The sequence below is a fragment of the Protopterus annectens genome, chromosome 13.part0, assembly GCF_019279795.1.
Source record: "Protopterus annectens isolate FY-2018-M chromosome 13.part0, PAN1.0, whole genome shotgun sequence".
NCBI lineage: Eukaryota > Metazoa > Chordata > Ceratodontiformes > Protopteridae > Protopterus > Protopterus annectens.
In genome coordinates, this window is record NC_056747.1 from 836800127 (window position 1) to 836826673 (window position 26547).

Sequence of the window (26547 nt, forward strand, 5' to 3'; positions counted from 1 at the left end):
ATGCTAAGGAGGAAATACAAAATTTGTCCAACAAAAATTAAGCTATCAAACAGAAGGAGATTCTGCTTCTTGGTCTTCTGGTAATAAACTCCATAGAGAGGCTGTGCCTGCCAGTGAAATCTTTTCCAATGTTTCAAAGGAAAATGCTTGAGACACAATAAAAAAAAAAACAAGAATTGACTAGAAGTATGAGGAGTGCTTTGCAAACAGAGACTGGATTTCGGAGGTGGAGATCAACAAGAAGAAAACCAGTAACTCGGAGAGAAATAAATGTGGAACTACAAAGCGTTAATTACATTTGCGAAACATGATAGAACAAGAAACCCTGGAAATGTTGAAATTCTTTAACTTTGTTAAACTTGTAGGGGACACCAAAGCATACGCCCTACTTAATGTTTGGAAGAAAGGAAGGAGAAGAGGAATGAAAGCGTTAACTGTGTAAAATAAAATGTTATTCTTAACAGTAGTATTTTTATAATGCATGACATAACCTGCATGCTATAAAGTAAATCTTTCTCAGTTATTTTTGAGTGTAAAAGGAATATTGAAGTGAACAGTTGCCCCTGTTTTTTTTTCCTTCTTTCTTTCTCCTTGTTCAGTTTTAATCAGTTTAAAAAAAATGTAGGCATTGCAATGTAAAAAAGAAGAAAAGTCTGGATAAAACAGCAGGATACAAAAAGAAACAATATGCTTTTTCTTACTCTTGCATAGGGGAATGACTGGATTAAGGCCCTTGGCTTGATCTAATAAGTTTTAAGGGGAAGCAAATAAATAAAAAAGAAAACTGAATACAATATGTTTTCCTCTAGCAAATAAATTAGTGCTTGTAGTAGAGGCAACTGTGTATCTGGTTCTCATGTCTCTATGGAGACAATCGGATATGGGGCAAAAGAAACAGAATACTTCTTTCTATCAATGGCTAGGAGATAATGTCTGAAAGTATTCAAGTATTTTTCTAAACTGGGAGAGAACAGATAAGACAAAAACAGACAGCACTTAGTGGAAGTACAAGCACAAGCTCTACCATGCATCTTAGCATGGATAACCCTCCCTATAAGTTAATCTAAGTCTGTCAGTGTTGCTGTCAGTCTAGGACAATTGTTCCTATTAGGATGGTTAAACTTCAGTATTTGAAGATATACATAGTTTTGTGTGTTAGTATTAAATTAATAAGTTTTAGGGGTGATCTGGGGTGTGTTTATTTCTTTGTTTGAGGGTTTTCAATACAACAAAGTTTTGTTTGTAAGATGTGACATAGCTTCAAATGGATATGGCAAGAAACAACTGTATAAAAGATCAACCTGCCAAACATTACTGTATGCAGGTAACACAAAAGCTGAAACTAGACATTTAAAAAAAGCTGTTACACAAAACAGGTGGGAATAATCACTTCTTAACATGACAGCACTTTCTGTATTATCTTTAAATGTGAATGGTCCCACAAGCAAAGCAATGTCTTTCAGCTTTTTCCAGTTAGAGGTCACCACAGCAGATCACCAGTCTGCAGATTGATTGGCAGTGGATTATTATGGTGCTGAGTTGCCAGCCCGACGCCCAACTTCATGAAGGCACACCCACACACAGCTACTTGCATGTCTTAAAAGCTCACTCAGCCGCAGAGAGGACATCCAGATTCCGCAAAGAAGGAACTCCAGACGAGAATCGAACCTCTTGCTGTGAGGCAACAACCTTAACCTCTGCACCACTACAGCAGATATATACAAAAAAGAGTAGTGAATTATATTAAAAAATGCAGAGTACAAACAGCTATAGTGGATATAAAAAGTGTACACATCACTGTTAAAATGCCAGGTTTATGTGATATAAAAAATGAGACCACAATAAAACATTTCAAAACTTCTCCCACCTTTAATGTGACCTATAACCTGTACAATTCAATTGAAAAACAAACAAATCTGTTAGGGGAAAAATATAAAAAATAGTACAATAAGCTGGTTGCATAAGTGTGCACACCCTTAAACTAATACTTTCTTGAAGCACCTTTTGATTTATTTACAACATTCAGTCTTCTTGGGTACACAGCTGCCATCAATTAAAGAGACTCTGATTAACCCTCCAAATAAAGTTCAGCTGTCCTAGTAGGATTTTGCTGACATTTAATGCAAACAACTTTCTAAGTATATACGAGCAATATTTAAAATCTGCCCCTGATTTCTGGTCCGGATTTACTGTGCTAAAACCTGAGAGGTATGAATTTAAACCATTATGTCAAATGTGAATGCATGGCATTCACTGACATCCTGTCCATCAATAACAGACACTCACATTGCCTGTTAACCAGCAGTGGAACATCCAAACCTGTGCGAACTTCGTTGGGGACATCACACTACACATAATCGATTTTATCACTTAACTATTTCTACATGAGCGATGATCCTGTTACCAAAAGCATATTCACACCAGCTTGTTTGTACCATAAATACAGTGTGCACTTCCATTTTTTAAAACTCAACAGGTGGGCACTGATATCCCCTCATCCTGCCATTCCTCTGAAATATACCTTATTATGAGGAACGTTCATTTTAAAAGTCCATGATGTCCTTCTATATCACTGTTGCAGTATTCCTAAATACAAGGAATGCTTTGTCCCAGGCAGTCAGACACTCAGCCAGTGTACATAAGATTAAAAGATCTTGTTTGTGCCATACATTACATTTATGCTTATGCTCCCCGCACAGAACATAGGACATAAAAGGAACGTATGGATGCGACTACCCAGAACTTCTTTGGCCACCAATTTGAACGCCTTTATTGTTTTTTCACAGGAACAGGGTGTTAATTTTGTACTAATCCTTCTTTTATGCCCAAGATGGTGAATGAGTTGTCCTTAAATCAGTCGGTACAACTCCCTTCCTTTTTCCCTTCTCAGTCTGCTACTGAGAGGGTCCTGCATACCTTTGATTTGCACAGATAGCTCAAGTACTATTTGGATAAAACTGGGACTATTTCTGAGTCTTATCAGCTTTTTGTTTCTTTTCATCCCAGGTCTTTGGGTTTGGCTCTGAGCAAACCATCTCCTCCTGGATTTCTAATGCCATTTCTTTTTGTTATTCTTTTCATGGCAAGTCTCGGTCTGCTTCTGTTACAGCTCATTCTACTTGGGCTGTTGCCTCTTCTAGGGCCTTCTTCAAGGGATTGGACACCACTTCCATCCCTGAGGCTGCTACTTGGTCTTCAGCGCATACCTTTATTAAGCAAGGTCTGTCACACAATTCGATTTTTAACTGATATCCATATAAAACGACAGTGAATCATGTTAATTTATCAAAGAATGTTTTATAAGCAAAATTCTGTCAGCTTCCTAACTTAAGTTGTTGGCTAGCAGTTTATTAACGTGTTCCACACTTCGTGGCTAGAAGGTTGACAGCTGGCCATCAGTATTAATATACCACACGACTGGATAGGTTAAGGAGTACTAGATCCCTTAAAAAGTAGAAAACTAAAAGCTTCTGTTTAAATCACGTTTTCAATTTGTGGGTATTGCGCCTGTACCTATACAGCTAGCCATTCTAAACAACTTATTTATGCTTGTGAGGTACACAATCAATGATTTACTTCCTTCTTCACCAAGGTGTCACTGCCGTTTCTATTTATAGGACATATATAAACTCCATCCCGCCCTTCACAAAATACTTTTCGTCTTCGTCTGCTGTACAAACGTCTTAATCTACTTCAAACGCGCAAGCATAACATATACAAAGATTTTTATCCTGTGCACTATAATAAACGTCAGAGAAGTGCTAAACTGTCAACATAGCTTGTAAATGACGCCTACGTCACACACAACACAACTACACGCGAATGAAGGGGGCGGATATTGAAGTAGAGACGTGGGCGGAGACTGTTGCAGGCAATACGTCGTACCCAGTAATTGTGAAGGAACATGAGAAAATGCCCAATAGTAAAGGGGAGCAAAAACATTCACGTGCAAGTGTAATACATACCTCTCGACTGCACATATTTTTGGCTCATATTTATCTTTTTTCATAAAAGTGTTGTTTTCTGGCAAATCATTAAAGAGTGAAGTTAAAAAAATGACAAACCTTTGAATTTCAATCTTCATAACCTTCAGAAAATTCATGCTAATGCAAAACATCCTATCAAATTTCTAAGTTTGTGTAAGAGCAAACTTTCTCTATTTTTGGGCCGTTGTCTCATTTTTATTCATGGCTTTGTCGATATTTCTTGCTTTAAGAGGTTGAGACATATGAGTGAGTTTGTCGTACTCGTTAACAAAGTAATGGAACTTCTCAGCTCACCTATTATGTTAGGAACATACACCAGTACTTCCAAACCCATAATGCGAGAGGACACAACAATACGAACTTATTTAACGAGCTCGCTTTTCCAGTAAGATAAAAAGTAAATGAACGACATTCCGTATATACACAACACGGAAACCTTCTCAAATAAACTGTATCATTCCTTCATTCAGTTTCAACGTGTCCAATTAGCGCACATTTTCTTTAGGCTTCGTCTGACTGCAAATTAATATGTTTGTAATAAAGCTCAAAATCGTTTCCAAATGAACACAAACAACGTGCCATACACCTGCCAACCATTAAAGAGCTTAATACGAAGCGACCATCAGTCTGCGCTGATGATGTCATTGGGTGTGTCTCATCTTCAAAGTGGGGCCATGTTTCTGCGGTTTTTGGTAGCAATTTAAGTCTTTATTGAGGACCGTGTTGTTGGTAAACTTTACTCCCTTTATAAACTCGAAATTAATCGTTTAAAGTTCTTTGAGTATGTCATCTATTTGACAGCATAGCTCTCAACAGAAACAGCACAAGGACAAATCCAAAAGTAATCACTGACACTTGCAATATTTTAATAACTGTTAATAGGAGGCATTATCAGAATGAGACAAATGTGAATTTATATATATTTTCAGAAGTAAAAGAAATGTGCGATTGTAATTATTGTCTTATTTAAGTACAATGTGCTACCTTTTCTTCAGATAACCAGTTTTAGGAGGGTTTAAGAGGGACACAGCCAAAATTTGAGTAATGTGACATCCCTAAAAATCAGGATCGTTTGAGAGGTACGTTTGACAGTATGAAAGGATCTGATAGTAGGCAGAATAGAAAAAGAGAGTCCCTCAGCAGAATAATTGATATAGTAATGATGTTTCATCATTGAAAGTTTGATGTCTTGGTAAAATATTCAATCAAACAGGACAACAAAATTTGCTACTAAATGATAGATTAATGTGGTGAGAAACTGTAAAATATTTTGATATTACTAATTATTATACTTTAAGGCTGTTTCTGGCCATTTGGTTAGCATGATAGATTTCAGAATTAGTACTCACTTTCAGAAGTACTGGAGGAGGGTGGCACTGTCTGGTAACACACGGTAATGAGCCATTATTATACTAAGGTACATAAAATATTACAGTACATTTTTATGAGAGCTAAGAATTAGATGCTGGCACTCCTGCTACTCACCCCCACCTTTCACAAGAGGTATCCCATTTCCTGAAATTCTGCCATCACCTGTTACTGTTGTGACTGACACTATATTGTGAAAGAGCTGTGCATCGCCAAATACTAAACAGGTTTATGACTCTAGTGGACAGAAACAAAGAAAGGGCTACAATAACCTTGAAGACGGGTCTTTTCCCATGCCAAAAAAAAATCTTAAAATGCAATGGTTACTATGATGCAAGAATCAGGGAAACAAATTACTAAGAAAAGGACTGCAGGGTTTCATGCAAAGTGGACAAGGTGTGTACTATGGAAGCTGAAAAGCACAGAAACACCATACAAGATGAGAAGGAATTATGTTATTCTATATTTGTTGAAACGGGAAGATTAGTTTTCTGGGATGAACCTCTAAGCACAAAATATCCGGACAAAGCCAAAAATAATGGGACAAAGTCCCCAAAATAGGGATCAATTTTAAATATTGTTCTTATAAACTCAGAAAGTTGCTAGAGTAACAGGTTTTCTTTTAGAATGCATTTTCTGAAGGACATGAAGTCACAAACTCAAATGACTATCATTATTTAGTGATTTCAATCCTTCATGATTTGCAAGAAAATCACAAATTTTATGGGGAACAGACCAAAAATGTGAGGCAAAAATATGGACAGTTGAGAGGTATGTGTGGAATAAGGAGATGTGATATTATTTATACCTTTCAACAGGAAAATGAGTAAAATGGGTATATCAATTTAACTGTAAAGATACTATGCAGATAAGATGTTGTTGTTGTTGTTGTGTCTTTCGGCTTTTCCTGGTTAGGGGTCGCCACAGCGGAACTCCGGCCCGCTAATGAATGGCAGTAGATTTTTAGGTGCCGAGTTGCCAGCCCTGACACACAACCTTCAACAAAGGTACACCCATTCACGCATGTCTCCACGCAGAAGATACTGTAGCTGAGAATCGAACCAGACAGCGTCTTGCTGTGAGGCGACAACGCTACCGCAGCACCACCACCGCAGTACTATGCAGATAAGATAATATTCATATTCAGAAAGTTCTCAGTGAATTGTGCAGAAATTACTAAATGAAAGTTCCACTAAAGTCCATAAATATTTTATTCAAAATAAGTTTGTGTACACAAAGGGGCAAAGACCTCTAATTAGAAATTTGCTGAATTAAAATATTCATCTTCATAGCAAGCCTGCTAATCTTGCAGGTTGCCTGCAACAAAGTAACTTTTTCAGTTTTCTGCTTGTTTACTTCAGACAATATAACATCCAAAGCTTTTCCCTAATCATTAATTCATTGTCCAATGCCCATTTTATCCTTTCCAGGTAGCAGATGAATCAGAATCTATCCTGGTATCTGTCAGGCACAGGGTAGAGAATTAATGCAGGTACTGGTTGCCAGGTCATCTTGGGAATTAATGCACATACTCACAAACTGCACACATACTGACACGGAGTTTAGAGGATTGCCAGTTCACTCTATGGTATATCTTTGGGAAGTGGAGAGAAATCTGTACACCCAGTGAAACCCATAGTGATACAAGGAGAATATGCAGACTTCATACAGAAGGCACCCCAGCCAGGAAATGGGCAACATGATCACTGTGAAACAGTAGCACTAACTGCTGCATTACTATGCAAGTGCTATACAGTATTTTAAAGATAATTTAAAATTTGTACCCATTAATATTTTCCAACAGACTGGTGAAAGTCTTAGAAAGTTATGGCTTCTTAGTGCACTCAGATGTTTCTTGCACTATGTGACTAATAGATAACTAGATGTAAAATAGAATAAAGCTATTTCCATCTCTTTATCAGTTAATGTATGTGCACACTAGGGTTTGATAATTGGTATGGTGATGTTTGCCATCTATGTGAGTGATATGATCAATGTCTGTTCCAAGCCAATCCAATATGTTTATAACTCCACCCTCACCCCTAGTGACAGTTTGGCAGAATCCTTAACATCACATTTGAAACATCATTCTGTTCCTTAAAATCTTGTCTAGTTTCAGTGGGCCTACACCTTGAATAATCAAAATCTAAGTCCTAATCCATGTCCTTTTCTTTTTCTCCCTTAGGACCATCTTAGCCACCACTTCTAATTGCTCTGCCTGATCAATTCCCAAATTTTCTCAATTATCATTGAACCTAAGTTAACCATTAAAGCTTGACTTTTGGTATGACACTGAATGGATAAGATGGGACTCTTGGCTCTTCATGTGGTTAACCAGAAAAAAATCAGAAAGTATCAGCAGCTTGTGCTATTAAAAGAAAATATTGGTATAGGAACTTGACATTAACTGAATGTCAGCAAATGAGAAGAGGAAAAGGAAATCAATCTTATAAATAAAATGGAAAACAAGCTACATTATTAGAATTTTCCTCCCGTCATAGGCAGCAATGCTCCAAAGGGCCATTGGAAAAGGTAGAGTTGAAAACTCTCACAGAAGTGGCAACTATAAATGATGAAATAGACAAAATGTTTGATGAAATCATTAAGCTGAGTTGCACCCTGTCAGACTATGTCAAATCTAATGACAAACAGCCAGAAAGTATGGAAGAAGCTGTGATGATATGGGCAATTGCTAGCATAGCCAGCTGGAGCTTTGTAAAGAATGATATGTCCTTTGAATATCAAATTGATGTACACAAGATGCTTGTGTTACAAATGTATTAGAACTGTATGTCATTTGTATATCAAACTGATTTGTACAGATGTTTGTGCTGAAAATGTATTGGTGAGGTTTGCTTGTGTTAAAATGTATCAAAAGTGCACCCTGCCGAAATGAAAAGAAATTTACATGTAGTATTGCAACTGAATTAAATGTATATGTTTTAATAGAGGACACTGGGACAGCAAAGATTAACTTTAAGAACATGAAGGGAAATTTAAATGAGCTGTTAAACCATTAAAACTGCACCCTACAGTGCTGAATGGGACCGGAGACACTGGGTCTGGGAAAGAGCCTTTGTCCATTAGCTCAGTGAAAAGAGAGGAGGCCCCAGGCACTGCCATAAACATTTGAATATGTATTGTGGCCATCTGTACTAAATTTCTGTCTCAGCTTCAAAGGGGAATACTGTGAGAACCTAGAATCAGGTTACCAGATAGGGTAATTCTGCCAGCCCTCTTGGAAATTATATCTTAGATATTACAAAGAGAAATTTCAGAATATAGAGTATTCTGTTTGGGAAGCCTGACTAGAAAGACCCTCACCCACAGCATCTTGCCTTGCGGTAGTAAGTAACTTAACTAGGCAACAGTAATTCTGTTAGATCAGACAGGAATATAATAAAGTTTAGTTTAGAGAGTGATTTTCTTTGTTTGTATGAGTCTGTCAATCAATGTTAATTTCAATGTTTTCTGTGATCTGAACTCTGTGGTTTACTGTAAATATATATTCAATATTTTCATGTTCATTTATTATTTATTATTAAATATATTTAGAACTTATATTGTGGCTGGTCCTTGTAGAAAGTATCTAACCTTTGAGAGACTACTTATAATTATTTGGTGACACTGTGTGGGCCACTCCAGAAGGCCTAGCTGTCTTGGTAAACTACTACCATTTGTATTTGTATTAACATTACACAGTATAATTGGACACCATTTGTAAGAACATTATAGTAAATGACTGGTGGCAGTATCTACCTTATAGTCTGGGCAGAAGGGGGCATAGCTAGTAAACTTGTGCCAGCCTTTCCCAGGTGTGTGTGTGTGTGTGTGTGTGTGCATGTGCATTCAAATCAAATCTCTCAGTGTGTGTCAGCTACTTGCAGCATGGACACGAAGCTCTAGGTTCACAGAGAGGGTGCTGGAGGACTTAGTTTGGACACTTGGCTGAGGACCTAACCCTACAGCTGTACCAGTGTGGAGTCTTATTGGGGACCTGGAGGGAGACAGATATAGAGAAATCCAGGCACTGGGCTGAGTAGGTTCCCTGTGTGCTCTTTAGTGAAATTGTACTTGATGCAGAGAGGTCTGCATCTGGAAATACTGAATGTATCCATTTGTATTCCAAGTGCATGTTCCTCTCCAGTGTCAGTGGTAAGGATTCAGGCTCCTTGATTACTGGCCCAGCATGGGGACAACACATATTGGTGATCATCATGTATTGGTAGCAGTGGTGGGAATCACATATTGAGTTGGCACTGGTAGGATCATCACATGCTCACATATTGGTGAGCAGTGGTGTGGATATTAACCTCCTATAGCCTTTAAGCAGTGGTCACTAAAGAAGATGTTTGTACTCTCAGCAACCACACAGTAAACATTCATAGTTTCATATTACAATAGTTTTATTTATTTACTTTTTGTTAGCTTAGTCACAGGGAAGCAGGCAAGGATGTCAGCAGAGGATTATGTCAAGCTGACAAGGAACCAGTTGGTTGAGATTTGCCAAGCCATAGGACTGGTGCATGTCAGCCTGACTAAAGGGGAAATGATTGCAGCCTTAATCACAGCTACATCACAAGTCAGCAACCAGGAAGACAACCAGACTGGCACTGGGGATGTAAAGCTCTCAGAAACAGGACAGTTCATGAATCGTGCCATCCTAAATAGAACCAAGACACTCTCCTCCAAAAAAAGGAAGCCAAGCTGGTGGTCCCCTGCCATAAACAAACTTTACAACAAAGGGAAGAAACTGTTGCAGAAAAGAGGAAAATCCCAGGATGCAAAAAACTCCCTTACCAGCCTAAGTAAGAAGCTGAGATCTCTGATAAAATCCTCCAAAGCTAGTTACAAAAATAAAATTGCCAAAGATTCCAAAGGCAACCACAAGGCATTCTATAGCCATGTCAAGAATCTAAATGGCAATGCTCAGATCTGCTCTGAGCTACAACAGAATGACATTAAATATACTGATCCCAAGGATATTGCCAATATCCTGGCAGATCGATTCAGTGCCAACTTCACCTCCCTCTCACCCCGTAAAGGGCCCATCTCAATACCGAAAGATTGCCAAATTCCAGTAATAGCAGCCACCACACAGGTAAAAAATGCACTCTCCAAAGCTAAGAATACAGCATCCATCGGACCAGATGACATCCTGGGCTGTGTAGTACATGAACTACAAAATGAACAGGCACCTCACCTAAGTGTCATGTTTAATCATAGCCTCACCTCAGGCTTCGTGCCCACTGAGTGGCGCACAGCTAAAGTTATCCCACTCCACAAGGAGGGATCCACCTTGGATCCTGGGAACTACCACCCCATCAGTCTGATGAGCCTGATCTGCAAGGCCATGGAACATATTATTATGGAACTTATAAACAAAGACATTGGCAACCTTCAAACACTGGACCCCACCCAGTTTGGGTTCGTGAAGGGCCAATCTTGTCTCCTGAACCTAATTGACTTCTTTAAATCAGTCTTCAGAGCTGTGGACAAGGGTAAAGCAGTTCACACAACCTATCTGGACCTTGCCAAGGCCTTTGACACCATCTCCCACTCTGGAATCATAGATAAACTTACTAAGCTGGGGATTAATCCCTACATCACTCGATGGGTTGCCAACTAGCTTACTGACAGAACCCACACTGTAAAAGTAGTCGACTCCAAATCCAGCTCCAGACAAGTGACAAGTGAAGTACCTCAGGGTTCAGTCCTGGGACCGCTCTTGTTTGGCATCTACTTCTCTGAAGTACAGGCCAACATTAAGGGACTCTGTCTAACAAAGTTTGTAGATGACTGCAAACTGGGAGCCATTATTGAATCCCCAAATGATGTGGATATTCTACAAAAGTGCCATACAGAAACAGATGCTTGGTACCAGTGCCATGGGCTTAAGCTCAATGCCAAGAAATGTATAGTTGTCCCCTTTGGGAAAAAAACATCTACCTGTGAATTACCACATAGGTGGCAGTACACTAAACATCAAAAGTGTGATAACAGACTTAAGGACACAGGTGGACAGTGGTCTCACCTTCGATAACCACATTGTCACAACAGTCAGGAAATCCTTCTATGTGGCACATCTCATCACTAAGGGCTTTTCATCCAGAAAACAGAGGTCATTGTCCCACTGTACTCATCCCTCATTAGACCCATTATAGAATACAATGTTCTGTTTGGTATGTACCTCTCAAGACATCTGCAACAACTGGAAAGGCCGCAGAAATACCTCACTAAAAGAATCACAGGCCTAAAGCAGATGCCATATCTATGCTATAATCTGTGGCATATCGTCTACTCAGAGGTGATCTCTGCTTAACATACAAGGCCATGTCAATCCCAGAGCTGCTGGACATGCTACACTTAAAGAAATCTCAATCCCTCAGAGCCACATGCTCCAGGGATCTAAATCTTGTCATCACAATTAACAAAACATGCTGGAGGGATATGTTTCTGACCCAGAGACTCCCTAGACTCTGGAATAGACTGCCCATACATGTCAAGCGAAGCGCCTCTTTGGCCCTCTTCAAAAGGAACACTGACGATCGTATGGGAGATAGGAAATTCACCCCGGGGATCACGTCAGTCACCATGATAGACAGGGGTCCATGGAAGTAAATATTGTGGGAAGAAATAGCCAGGGAATTGTTATGGCTAGGCTTGTATAGGCCCTAGGGCCAATAGCCTAGTACCAACCTATGAACCTCAGAGGACTTAAAATCCATCTGGAGTTAATGAGACTTGAACTGAAGTTCAAACATTTAGAATTAGAATCAGAAGAGAGACTGCTGCATTTGGAGGTTGAAGTAGAATCAGCAGAGATGCTGTGATGTTTGGAAGCTAAAGAAAATGAGAGGCAGAGGCAACATGAAAAGGAAATGCTGACTCTTTGCCAGGGTCATGGAGGTAATGGGGAAGGCAGTAACTGTACCCCAGAAGCAATAAAGGCCATTCAAGTTTTTCCTCAGTACCAAGAAGGTGATCATTTTGATAGTGTTATTCATATATTTGAAAGAGTATGCAAACAGTATAATTTTGACCAAGGGCTCTGTGTACAGTTCCTCACCCCTTACTCCATGATAAAGCTGTAACTGTTGTTTCTAAATTGTCTGATACTGATTGTTTAGATTATGATCAAGTTAAGTACTGTTCACTACAGTGTTTTAAGTTAACAGCTGAAGCTTACAGAAAAAAAAGTTTCATGAGCATAGACACAAGGCAGATGAAAGTGTATGCAATTATATTGCTGAACTAAGCACTTATTTTCATAAGTGGGTGAGTGGGTGTCAGGTCACCACTTTTCAAGGGCTGGCAGACCTTTTGGTGAGGGAACAAGCCCTTATCACTTTGTCTCAGGACATGAATATCTGGTTGCCAGACAGGGAATGCAACTCTGCAGATGAGTTGGGGGAAAAAGGAGATCTATACCTAGCAAGCAGGGCATCACTGTACAGAAAAGTGTTACCCAGTGCTGCACATGGAAATAGGGAACCCATGGTAGGCAGCCTAAACCGTCCCAACAGTGTCTGCCAGTAACAGGGGAAGCCACTGGTTCAGGTACATGGCCAGTATCAAGGGTTACATGTTTTAAATGTAACTAGTAGGGCCATGTAGCATATAGATGTCCATGGAGGCAAGGTGGGGAACAAAAGGTGGGGGGCCAGCAAGTGGGAATAACAGAATGCCAATGGTAAGTTGTCTGGAGACAACAGGGCTACCAAACGACCAACAGAGTTTATATTTGATCTTCGTGGATGGAAAACAGGCCACTGCCAAGAGAGACACAGCCTCTGATATAACCATTGTGAAGCCTGCAGTGGGTAAAGAGGAGAAGTAATTGCTTGGGCAGTCTACTCCCATCAGAGCTTTAGGAGGGATCCCATTTCAAATGCATTTGGCCAGGGTTCACCTTGACTGGGAGGGTGGAAAAGGAAGCAAGCAAGCAGGTGTGTTTGAAGATATCCCTGCAGATGTCTTGATAGGGAATTATTTTAATAATGCAGTACCTTGCTTGCATGCAGTAAAATGCAGTCAGGATTGGAGAGAGGTATGTGGGTCTGGTAGCCTGGGGGAGACCCAGACAGACCACACACCTGAACCCAGGACTAGTGATGTGGCTACTTTATGGAGGGAGCTACCCTGTAGCAGTGAGACTGAAGCTGAGTTACAGCTGCTGGTGGGTACTGATGTTCCCTTGGACAGAATGACTGTAAGGGCAGAGGTGAGTAGTAGTACTCAGGCTGACAGTGAGGCACCACTGTCAGAGGATACCAGACTTCCTATGGAAGGGAAGCTGAGAAAGGTTACAAAGAGAGAGTTGAGACAGGCTCAGATCTCAGACCCTATATTAAGAGGCTTAAGGGAGGTAGCAAGGGAGGCACCTGATTCTCAAGAATAAGGGGATTCTGTATAGTAGAACAAATGATTACCATATAGAGAGTGGACCCCTGAGGGAGGGCTAGAAGGTGAGGTAATACAGCAATTGGTAGTGCCCAGAGCCTACCATCTGACACTTCTAGCCATAGCCCATGACATTCCCTTTGTAGGTCATATGGGCATAACAAGTACCAAGAGACGTATTATGCAGAAAGTTTATTGGCCTGGGATTGCCAGGGATGTAACAGGGTACAGTAAGACCTGTGAGCAGTGCCAAAAAGTAGGCAAGGCAGGAGACAAGGTCAAAGCTCCTTTGATGCCTTTGCCTGTGATTGAGGAGCCATTTTAGAAGGTAGAGATGGATATTATGGGGCCTCTGAGTATCCCAAGTTCCACAGGGAAGAATTATATCCTAGTGGTAGTAGATTATGCTACTAGATACCCTGAGGCGGTGGCTCTGTCCTCCATCGAGGAAGAGAAGGTGGCAAATACTTTGCTAGAGATTTTCAGCAGGGTAGGTTTCCAAGAGAAATACTGACTGACAGAGGTGCCAGTTTCATGTCAGACCTGCTGCCTTGGGGTGAAGCACCTAAAGACAACCGCCTACCACCCCCTGACTAATAGTCTTGTGAAGAGGTTAAACTCTACACTAAAGACCATGCTATGGGCATTTGCAGACCAGTTTAAGAGAGAATGGAACAAATATTTGCCCCATCTGTTGTTTTCTTATAGAGAGGTACCCAAAGAATCCCTAGGTTTTTCACCCTTTGAGGTGTTGTGTGGGCATAGGGTGAGGGGACTGTTAGATTTGACTTGTGATGAGTGGGATGGTGAGTGTGAATCCAACAAGGAGTATTGTGTCATATGTCCTAAACCTCAGAGAAGGCTTAGGGAGCTTTTGGGCTCGGCCCAGGAGAACCTGGCAGCAGCCCAACAGCAGAAAAATGTCTAGTATGATAGGAATGCTCGAGCCAGAGAGTATACTGTGGGGCAGCAGGTGATGGTTCTCATTCTTGTCAGACACAATAAACTGCAGGCAGCTTGGGAGGGACCCTTCAAAATGGTAAGGAAGGTTAGTGATGTTAACTATATGGTAGAACTCCTAGGCAAGAGGCAGGGGCACAAATGGTACCATGTTAACATGATGAAGCATTACAATGATAGGGAGGCCTTGTGCTAAGTATTTGCAATGAGTGGCAGGAGCAGTCTGAGGGGGATCTGGTGACTGATCTCCTCAGTGAGGTTTGGACTGACACCTCAGTGAAAGTGGTAACAATGTCCAAGCGGCTATACCCTACCCAGGTTCGAGAAATCCAAGCAGTGTTACAGGAGTTTGGGGACATGTTCACTGGGAAACCAGGGTGCACCCACCTGGAGCAGCACTACTTGGATATAGGGCCCCAAAGACCTATAAAGCAGGCCCCTTACAGGGTGCCTGCATGAGTCAGACAGACTCTGCTGAGGGAGGAGATATAGGAGATGTTGGAACTGGGAGTAATCCAGGAGTCTAGCAATCTCTGGGCCTCCCCAGTGGTGCAGGTACCAAACAAGGATGGCAGCACCAGGTTCTGTGTGGACTACAGGAAACTGAATAGCCACACAGAGTTGGATGCTTACCTCATGCCTAGTACAGATGAAGCCTTAGAACAGCTGGGTGGTGCTAAGTATCTGACCACTATTGATCTTACCAACAGCTACTTGCAGGCACCCTTGACTCCCAATGCTAGAGAGAGGTCAGCCTTTGTGACTCCTTTTGGCTTGTATGAGTTCACTAAGATGCCCTTTGGGATGTCAAATACACCAGTGACTTTCCACATGGTGGTAGATTGTATCCTAGCAGAAGCAGGGGATTATGCCCTTGCTTACCTGGATGATATTGCCATCTACAGCCATTCCTGGCAAGAACACCATCAGCATGTCAGGGACATGCTGGGCTGATTGCAGAGGGCAGGGCTGACCATTAAGCCCAGTTAGTGTCAGGTGGGTGTGACAGAGGTCTCCTACCTGGGGCATAGAGTGGGGAATGGTAAGATCAGGCCAGAACCTGCCAAAGTGGTAGCCATTCAGGCATGGCCTGCCCTTGTTACCAAAAAGCAGGTGAGGGCTTTCTTAGGGATAGTGGGGTACTATAGAAAGTTTGTCTGCATTACAGTACCATAGCTGTTCCCCTTGCAGAACTGACAAGAAAAAACAGGCCAGATAAGGTAGTGTGGACCCCAGCATGTGAGCAGGCATTCCAAACCTTAAAGAGCTTTGGGAAGATCCCCTGTGTTAGCCAGTCCAGACTACATCAAAGAATTTGTTGTGCAGGTGGATGCTTCAAACCATGGGGAGGGGGCTGTACTTAGCCAGGTTTCCTCAGAGGGAGAAGAGCACCCAGTTGTATATCTGAGTTGTAGACTCCAAGCTAGGGAGGAATGTTATGCAGCTGTAGAAAAGGAATGTCTAGCCAAAGTATGGGCACAGCAGAAACTTCAGCCTTATCTTTATGGAAGGAAATTCACTGTAGTTGCAGATCACAATTCCTTAACATGGCTACGTAGATGCAACCAGCAAAATGCCACGTTATTAATGTGGAGCTTAGGATTGGAGGCATATGACATGACAGTACAACACAGTAGTGGGGTCAGCAATGCCAACACAGATGATCTCTTAAGACAGGGAATGGGGTAACATATTCCCAGATAGGCTTATTTCTCTCAAGCCATGTTTCTCAAGGGTCACTTGAAAACTAGCATGAGTCTTTGGGGGGGGGGTGATGATATGGGCAGTATCAGCATAGCCAGCTGCAGCTTTGTAAAGAATTATATGCCCTTTGGATATTAAACTGATTTATACAAGATGCTTGTGCTACAAATGTATTAGAACTGTATGTCATTTGTATATCAAACTGATTTGTACAGATGTTTGTGCTGAGAATGTATTGGTGAAGTTTGCTTGTGCTAAAATGCATCAGCAGTGCACCCTGCTGAAATGAAGAGAAATGTACAAGTATTATTGCAACTGGATTAAATGTATATGTTTTAATAGAGGACACTGGGACAGCAAAGGTTAATTTTAAGAAAAATAAGGGAAATGTAAATGACCTGTTAAACCATTAAAACTGCACCCCACAGTGCTGAATGGGGCTGGAGATGCTGGGTCTGGGAAAGAGCCTTTGTCCATTAGGTAAGTAAAAAGTGGGGAGGCCCCAGACACTGCCATAATCATTTGGATATGTATTGTGGCCATCTGTTCTAAATTCCTGTCACAGCTTCAAAGGGAATACTGTGAGAACCTAGAGTCAGGTGCCCACATGAGGACATTCTGCCAGCCCTCTTGGAAATTATATTTTAGATGTTACAAAGAGAAATCTCAGAATATAGAGTATTCTGTTTGGGAAGCCTGACTAGAAAGACCCTCACCCACAGCATCTTGCCTTGCAGTAGTAAGTAACTTAACCAGGAAATAGTAATTATTTTAGATCCGTCAGGAATATAGTGAAGCTTAGTTTAGGGAATGATTTTCTTTGTATGAGCCTGTCCATCAATGTTAATTTCAATATTTTCTATTATTTTAACTCTGTGGTTTACTCTAAATATATATTCAATATTTTCACATTCTTTTATTATTTATTATTAAATATATTTAGAACCTTTATTGTGGCTGGTCCTTTAGAAAGTGTGTAACCTTTGAGAGAACTTATAGTTATTTGGTGACACTATGTAGGCCACTCCAGAAGGCCTAGCCATCTTGGTGAACTGCTACCATTTATATTTGTATTAATATTATACAGTATAAATGGATATACTTTGTAAGAGCCTTTTAGTAACTGACTGGTGGTAGTGAATATGCCTTATAGTCTGGGCAGAAGGGGGCACAGCTATTAAACTTGTACCATCCTTTCCCAGCCGTGTGTGTGTGTGTGTGTGTGTGCGCCCATATCAAATCTCTCGGTGTGTGTGTGTGTGTGTGTCAGCCACTTGGGACAGGGATAAGAAGCAAAGCACTAGGTTCACAGAGAGGGTGATGGAGGACTTGGCTTGAACACTTGGCTAAGGACCTATCCCTACTGTTATACCAGTGGGAGTCTTATTGGGGACCTGGAGGGAGACAGATATAGAGAAATCCAGATCCTGGGATGAGTGTGTTCACTGTGTGCTCTTAAGGGAAATTGTACTTGATGCAGAGAGGTCAGCATCTGGAAATACTGAGTGTGTCCATTTGTATTCTAAGTGCACATCCCTCTACAGTGTCAGTGGTGAGGATTCAGGGTCATTGATTACTGTCCCAGAGTGGGGACAACACATATTGGTGGCCATCACATACTGGTAGCAGTGATGGGCATCACGGAAGCACTCAACATGCATGAATGATCAATAGCTGAGTTACAGAAGGGGCACTGGAAACACTCTGATCATGTTGACAGACTGGCTACAATGGACACATTCCAATAAGTGCCCAATAAGTGCCAAATTAGAGGATAGACCCAAGAAAGAAAATCTAAGGTTCTCCAACATACTAGTGGGAAAAGAAGGAAGAAGCTGCCAGGACGTCATGAGGAGACTGCTAAGTGAATGGACTGCCTTTCAGGACTGTGATATTCTATTGGATAGGGCTCACATGGTCTTTATTCCTAACAGTGACAGGAAGAAGATTCTTCAGTCCATTTTGGTAAAATCTTAGAACTTATTCTATCAGTTAAAGGAAGCCATTTTATCAAAGCTATGGACTACAGGGAAATCTTACAGATGGACAACACAAGAGTCTATGTTAATAATGATTTTCCCTTACTACACATGCCAAAAGAAAATATTTATTTCAACATTCAGGAAATGCAGAATTTCAGGCTTGAAATTTAAATTGTTACACACTTAACATTAATGGACCCGGAGCACAGTTTTACAAAGCAGGACAACTTTTTGCAGGGAAGAAGCTAAAATGTCTCTCAGGAGAACCAGAATGAACTCAGAGAATGAATGGAGGATAACCTGGTCAGTGTAGAGAAAGACTACCTCTCAAGCCATTCCCAGTTTTTAGGAGAAAACAGGAGGAGAAGCACAGAGAAATGAAGAAAGCAATGGGCAGAACAGTGGAAACTGCAGATGCAGTGAACAATATGGTGCTGGAATAATTGGAAAGGTTACATTAAGAACTATAAATATATGGACTTGTTGAGTTTTCCTGCACTTTATAGCATGAAGAATAACTGGAATGTTCTAGTATATTAGGGGAATATATATCTTACATATATACATTAGATTACTTGAATTTTTTACTGTTAGTCTAGTAAGAGAACATGTTGTCAGTTAGATATTTCCATTTTGATTAAGGCTGATACACTTTTTACTACCAGAGTGGAGTATACTTGCTATCAAATATCATACTGAATGGACCTGAAAACCTCTTGTAAAGGGGGAGGGTGTTTAGGCAAGGGATAGGATAGGTGGAAAAATGTGGATAATGGACTGGCTGGTTAAGGAACTTCTGAATGACTTCAGAAAAATGAGGGGTTTATGCTTTCAAGGAATGTATGAGGAACTAAAGGTCAGCACCTAATCATTATAGGAAACAGTAATTAAATTGTGAGTATTTATTAAAGGGAGTCTTTCTATGTTTAGTGCTGCTTTTATAGATTTGTCCCAAGAGTGAGGAATAATTGATAATGGAAATATGGAAGTTATGGGCAAACTGATATTTTGGGGGATTAAGTGGAAGATTTTAAAAAGAATAGAAGTGAGAAAAGCTTATTTGTTGAAGCACAAAGGGAAAAGAAAATTTGCAGTTAGGGATTGGGGTGGGGGACTGTAGAAAAAGTGAGTTTGAGATCCTTATCCATTTTCTTTAGGAGAGACAGTGAGAAGACGAGCAATGCTCAACTCGAAGAAAGAGGAAAATATTTTCATAAGTTTTAAAATACATCATGTAGTTCAAAAAAGTAAGATTTACAATAGTTTTAGTAATATTTACAATAGTTTTATTATTTTTATTTATTTATTTCACATTTGTTAACCAGGTTAAGGAGCTTGCAAACAAATCCATTTTCAGTGGAGACCCAAGGGGAAAAGCCCCAGCAAACCTAAGTAAAGATAAAGTGACAATATACAAATATTAAATAACAATCACAATACAAAATAATTGTAAAAAGAAAAGGTTATTAGCTATTTGCATTGCATTGATAGTAAGCAACCCATTTTCAGTGGAGACCCAAGGGGAAAGAGCCCCGGCAAACATAAGCAAAGGTAAACATACAGGGCAAAAACAATTAAAAATAACAGTGCAAGTACAAAATTAATTATAAAGAAAAAAAACAAAAGAAAAAAATATGAACATTAAGGGTTGCACTTATGGCAGTGGTCTAAAATGTACTACATATGAGAGTAAAAACAAAAAAGATAATGGTTGTTTAAAAGAAGGACAATGTATAGACATTGATAGGAAGTGGGGGGGGGGGATAAATAGTGTGGAGCATGGGAGGGGGAGAGAAAGGAGGGGGCTATAGTATGGCTATAGTAGTAGAGCTGAGGGTTTAGGAGGATGGATAGACTGGCCCAAACTCTGGACTGATGTGTGTGCTTTTTTTTTTTTATTCCTGGGGAAATGCTATTCAGAAGTGAAGAGACATATAAGGGAACAGTTTTAGTGGCACACCAGGCTGTGATTTTTTTGATGTCTCTTGTCATGCAAAGCTGACAAAATAGTTGAATCTACCCAAGCTGGAAATGTGAGACTGTAGCCCACTGAAGGAGGGGAGATGGGAGGAGTAACTTGGCCAGGAATTGAAACTTGCAAAACTGCTCCTTACGAAAAGTCTTTTTTATCTCAGTAATTTGTTGACACTTTTGCAAGTTTCTTTCAGAGAATGTGTAGTACATCAATAGGAACAACATTTGCAAAACTCAGCATGTACCAGTCAATGACACATGAGCTGCAGACTCTCAAACTTGGCATTTTTTTCAGGTGGTCCATTCTAAGTGAATGGAAGTCGTGTCTGACAACAAATGGTATGGCTATTTGTTCTCACAGTCTGTGCATTGAGACAGATTTAGCATTCCAAAGGAATCACAATGTCTGCCCCCATGAGGACAGATGTGAGTAAAAAAAAAAATAAAATTAGGAATGAGCACTTATTTTGCTGCAGGCAGCTTTAGGAAGTGCAGTAAATCATGGCAAGATAAAAAAATATATGTTTTTTCATTGTTTGCCCGTAGTGGTCCTTTAAGCAAAAGTTACTAACATAGAAAGAAAGTTAGGAGATGCAACAGGTTATACAGTAGGTCAGACTATGACTACATGTGGTCAAGGCAACGGCATAATTTCAAGTTTAGTAGGTGGGATTTAAGATCCTTTTTAAAACAGGGAAAGGAAAGGTTGGATCTAATATGGAGAGGGAGTTTGTTCCAATTTAGTGAGACAGAGTTTTTGTAAAGTAGTCTGCCAATATTCTTTTTGGGTTTATAAACTGAGAGAAGATGCTGATCAGCACTCCAGAGAGGTTGGCGGGGGGAGTAACATGGGAGGCGAGAGCAGGGCAGGCAGAGGGGTTGTTGAGTATGGAAAAGGTAGTGTGGAGTTGCGATTGTAGGAGAAGGTACAGAAATTCCAGCCACTGAAGTTTGTTTAGTGACAGACAGTGATGTGAAGAGAGTGGTTGGTTTAGAATAAATCTGGCAATTTTGTTGTATGTTTGTTCCAGTTTCTGCATTAAGGTAGTTTGGATATTGGTAAGTATGGGGGAAACGTATAGAAGACTAGGTAAGACAAATGCCTGCAAAAGAGTGAGTTTAGTGGCAGTAGTGAGGAATTTTTTATTCCTATAAAGTAGTCCAAGTTTTTGGTGGGCATTTTTGATGGCCTGTTGTATCTGCAAGTCAAATTTTAGTTGGTCATCAGTTATTACCCCAAGGAGTTTGGTGTGTGAGGCAGGGGAGATAGAGGAAAGAGAAAATTTGGATTTAAGGTGAGAGAGTATCTGAGGTAGGAAGAGAAGGAATTGAGTTTTCTTAGGATTAGTTGACTGCTTCTGAGACATTGTTCAACAGAGATAAAGGAATTCTATGTTAGTGTGTGTAGTTCAGAGATAGTACTGGCGATAGAGAAGAGAGCAGAGTAAGATAAGAGATAAGAGAGTAGTTACTAACAAAATGTTTGGTTACGGGAGCTGAAAGGAGATCCTAAAATGTTTTGTACGGTACAAGAAGCAGACACTATAACCTCACCTAAAGGGCTAATAAAAATGAAACTGGATGGGGTTATAAAATTGGTTTGAAGATTTGGTTGTGGAATATTAATCATTCAACAAGTAGAGTCAGAGTAAGGGAAGTTATTACCCACATTAGAATGTTCAATCCACAAATAGTTATGCTACAAGAAACTTGTGGGTACACAGCAGAAGTTCAAGGGGCAAAGAAGAGAGGATAGGGATTTTTATTGAATGAGATCGCACTTCAGAAATGGAAGACGAGTTAATAGATCCACATGGAAAATATGTATCTGTCAGGATGTTTTGGCAAGGGGGGAGTAATAACTGCAACAGCTATATGTGCCCCATCAAAAATGAAAAGAAAGGAATTAAATATCATGTTACCTTTCCCCAGGGAATGTTGATTAGGGAAGGGGGACTAGAATATACTCATAGAGAAGGAAGGTATAGCTAGAGGGCTGAAGAGTCAGGTGGTCACATAAGATGTGAGCCTCCTGATGTCATATGTGGTAAGTTTAAATGCAAGGAGAGGAGAAAAAAACCTTCTGTGCGCATAGATATACGGTATGGGCAAAGATAGATGGGATTTATGTAACTGAACAACATGCATACCTAATTTATCTGACCATAGTGCAGTAAATGTGGATTTCATGCCTCAGTATGAGATGGAGAAAGAGAAATACAGGAGATTTTCTAATTATTGGCTGCTGCATAGTTTCTTAGCTAATATAGATTAAAAGGTAATGTTGATAGTGGCCAAATGCAGAAAAATTAAGATAGGAATTACAGTCTATAGCAAAGAGAAAATAAGATGAAAAGGGAGATACACAGGAGGTATAAAGGCAGTCTGAAAAAGCAGGACCTTCATAAGAGAGAAACAGATTAAGGGGGCAAGTACATAAGAAGAGATGAAGAGATCAAGGGAAAAATTGGATGACTATTTTATAGAGGAGGGTGAACTTTAGAGAATTAAAAAAATCTTTGAAAACACTCCAAAGATGCAGAAGCTATTAGCACATAAGCTTAGGTGCCAAAAGGTGGAGAGGGTCATTATAAAAATGAGAGACTAAATTATAGGGTGTACATACAATGACCACATTCAGATTGCAGGGGTACTACACCTCTATTACTCACACTTGTATAGCAGGCAAAAAATAGGGAGGGAGTGGGGATAAAAAGCAGAGAGATTTATGTCAGACATAAATCTACCAAAGTTAAACAGGGAGGAGGAGAGGAAGAATTTCTGTTGAAGCGTTTCATGTTGCACAGGACAAAGGCTAGAATTAACAATTTTGCCCCAGGCAAATCTCCATGGTCAGATGACTTACCCATAGAAATGTAGAAGGAAAGCTAAGTTACTTGAGGTCTTTATTACTTTATTTAATAAAATTTTAGTGGACACGTGTATACCAGGGTCTTGGAGAAATGCCATATTAACTATTAACGTGAAGGAAAGTAAAGATCCTATGCCAGCTGCATCTTACAGTCCAATATCAGTGCTTAGCCATGATGATAAGGTATTCATATCAATACCGGTGGACTAGTCATGGTGATAGGTAGGCTTATAAATACAGATCAAAGTGGATTTGTGCCTGCAAGGCAGGTTTGTGACATCATAAAGCAGTATTTGGTTCAGAAGTAAGCTGAAAACTAGGGCACCCCCTCCTTTTCCTTTTTGTAAATCTAAATAATGAAAACAAATGTTTCATTAAGGTCCATTGGAACTACCTATGGGAAATTATAAGAAGATTTGGTTTTCCTGAAAAATTTATTGAGATGTTGATCCAAAAATACTGCTGTTCTGCAGCAGAATTAAAAGTGAATGGTAATCTGATTCAACCATGTTACCTTGAAGAGGGACAATGCAAGGCTGCCCCTTATCGTCATTGTTACTTGCCCTCAGTCTAGAACCATTAGCACAGAAAATTATAGACTACTGTTCTTTTCAGTGGGATAAGAGACATGAAAAACTAGCATTATTTGCTGATGACATAATACTATACCTGACTGACCTTGAGACATACCTTCTTACCCTGTTTACAGCTCTGTGAGAATCTGATAGAATCTGTGTTTTACAACATCAATGAAAACAAAACAATGGTCATCCCAATAAACTGTTTCCACTGGGAACTAGTTCAACAATGTCCTTTTTGAGGAGACATTTTAGAATGAGGTATCTATGTGTGGCTGGCCAGAAGGTATGAGGATGCACCAAAAGAGACATGGGTAGATATTAACAAAGAGGTGCTGAACTTTATTAAATGATGGAGTATGATCTCCCTGGATTTACAGAATAAAATTCAAGCACATAATATATGGAGGACAAGCCTTTCTGTATGAGATGGGGACAGCGTATGGGACAGTGTTGAAAAAGTGATGCATTTTTCTGGGAAAATAAAATCTCAAGGGTAAGCTGGGTTAAATGATTCTCTGAAGGGAGAAACAGGGTTTGGCAGTACCAGATCTGAAGTAATACTTCAGCGCTTTGCTGTTTGAGGTTAGCCTATTTATTGCTTTATTGCAAAATGAGAAATACTTTCTAAGCTGGAAGTAAATGGCTCTGATGCAAGGGGGGGGGGGGCAGAAGTGAGGAGATTAAATACCTGGTCACAGTGTCAATGAGGAGTATTTAGTAAATACATTTTAAAGAATATTTGTAAGGCTATCTGAAGAAGTATCTGGAATAGGAGGTTTGAAATGGAAGATGGAATTACTTCCTATAGGAAAGGGGGAACTAGATGAGAATATAACCCCTATCCTGAAAAACTGGCCTAAAAGGCCTCAAGCCCAGTTTATTAGGAAAAAAATGAAACAGAACGCACTTTAGAGTAATATCAAGTCTAACAGGCTTTTCACTTTAGTCAGAACAGATATGACATATTTATCACTGATATTAAAACTCGATAGGTGTAGGAGGGAAGTGCAGCAAAGGGGTGACTCAATGCCAGAAATAGTAAAGCTACTACTAGAGGCTTTAGCGATGAATGCAAGTATCAACAAGCTGATAAGCAGGATATAGAGACAGCTCACAGAAAGGGATGGAGTGTGGATGCAATATTGGTAACACAAACTGGGGCAAGAATATTCAAAAGAGGAGTAGGCAGGAAATATGTCTTGCACCTAAAAGACCAATCAAATCTAGGAAGTTTAGGATATTTGAATGGAAATATTTACACAAGTATTTTTATAACCCAGAGGGACTACATAAATTGTTTATAAAGGTAAGCCCAATCTGTTGGAGATGTACTGAGGATAAGGTGGGGGATTGGAACCGTATTGTTTTTCGACATGACCAAGAGTAGATCAATTTAAGATGGATATACAATCCCTAATAGCAGTAACTCTGGAAAGATACTGGCAACTAAAGAGAGAACACATGCTGTTGAGCTGCTTCAAGGCTGAAAAGGCACTGAAGCATACCAAAGCATGGGTAAGCTTGGATTTGTTGATGGCTAAGAAAGCAACCACTAGCGGGGTAGGAAAACAATAAAATACTGCAATCTGAAGATGTATATGATAGTATGAATGAATTAAGAGAGTTGAAACTGAGTAAAGGCAAGGCTAAACCAAATGGGGGATGTCAAAATAAATGGAATCAGTGGAATCAATTAATGGAGGGAGATCTATGTAGCAGTCTATATATGGGAAGGTATAGACAGTAGTCTGATGTGAGCTGTCTTGTGAGGACCATGAGGGTAGAAGTGTTAAATCTTTATGAGGCCTGGTATCTATAAAAGGTTGACCAGGAAGAAAGTAAAATGTTGTAAATACAAGACAAACTTATACTGGTTATTATAATGTCCTTTAAGCTGCTTTGGTTTAAAACCACCAACAACTGATAAAACTCTTGACTGTCACAGACCATCAGAGAGGAGGAGGAGGATGCTTCAACAAACTTTAAAGGGCCAAAACTTTCTTAACAGATTGTGCTAAGTTAGCCACTGCAACCTCTCACCTACTTCCCTCACTTAGGTACTCTTCACACCTCTACAGGTTCATTTTTTCTACATTATTTCATACACTTAAGCAGAATTATAATAGCATGTCTAGAGTGCCTGCAGGAACTACAGCAAAATACAACTTTGTTTACCTATGACACATTCTGTACTATTTTGAATTCACTCAGTGTCTTTCTGTCTTTCATCTGTGCTTTACTCATAAATTTATATTCCAATAACTGTCTTTTGTTAGCTCAGACTATCTTTTAGAGCCCAACCTTCTGAAATTTGAGATCACCAGTCAGTTACACTGTATACCTATAAATATCACAAGTATGGAGACTCCAGGTTTCTAGTGACATTTGGGAAACTATGGAATAAAGTGTAATTTGGAATCTACTGTATCCCAGAAAGAATATATGTAGCACAATCCCAGCAAAACCTCCAAAGGTCCTCACCACTAAGGCACAACAGCAGGAAAAACGTAGAAAAAACACAAGGATGAGGACCACCACGATTATGCAGCAAAACAGTTCTTCTTTATTGAGTATAAAAACGAGAGAGATGAGCGCTTTCACGTACAAGCTGTACGCTTCTTCAGATCTATTCAATTGTAGCTAAGATATTGCTTATATAGTACATTTAATTGGTAAATTGTTGTATCCATTAATTCATCAATTAGCATAATGATTCA

At 39.9% G+C, this 26547-nt stretch overlaps 1 protein-coding gene across 2 annotated transcripts in view; it reads right to left on the reverse strand.

Annotated features, from left to right (window-relative positions):
- The window catches only part of LOC122787704, a 507928-nt gene that overhangs the window by 314850 nt on the left and 166531 nt on the right, over positions 1–26547 (reverse strand). Inside the window, exon 1 of one of the 2 annotated variants that reach the window (XM_044054558.1) lies at positions 4281–4639. The exons of the other annotated variant lie outside the window; for it this stretch is intronic. Within the exon in view, the coding sequence (XP_043910493.1) occupies positions 4281–4320 (40 nt within the window). The 5' untranslated portion in view covers positions 4321–4639. Of the gene's footprint in view, positions 1–4280; positions 4640–26547 lie in introns of those variants that run through there. 2 annotated transcript variants of the gene reach the window in all.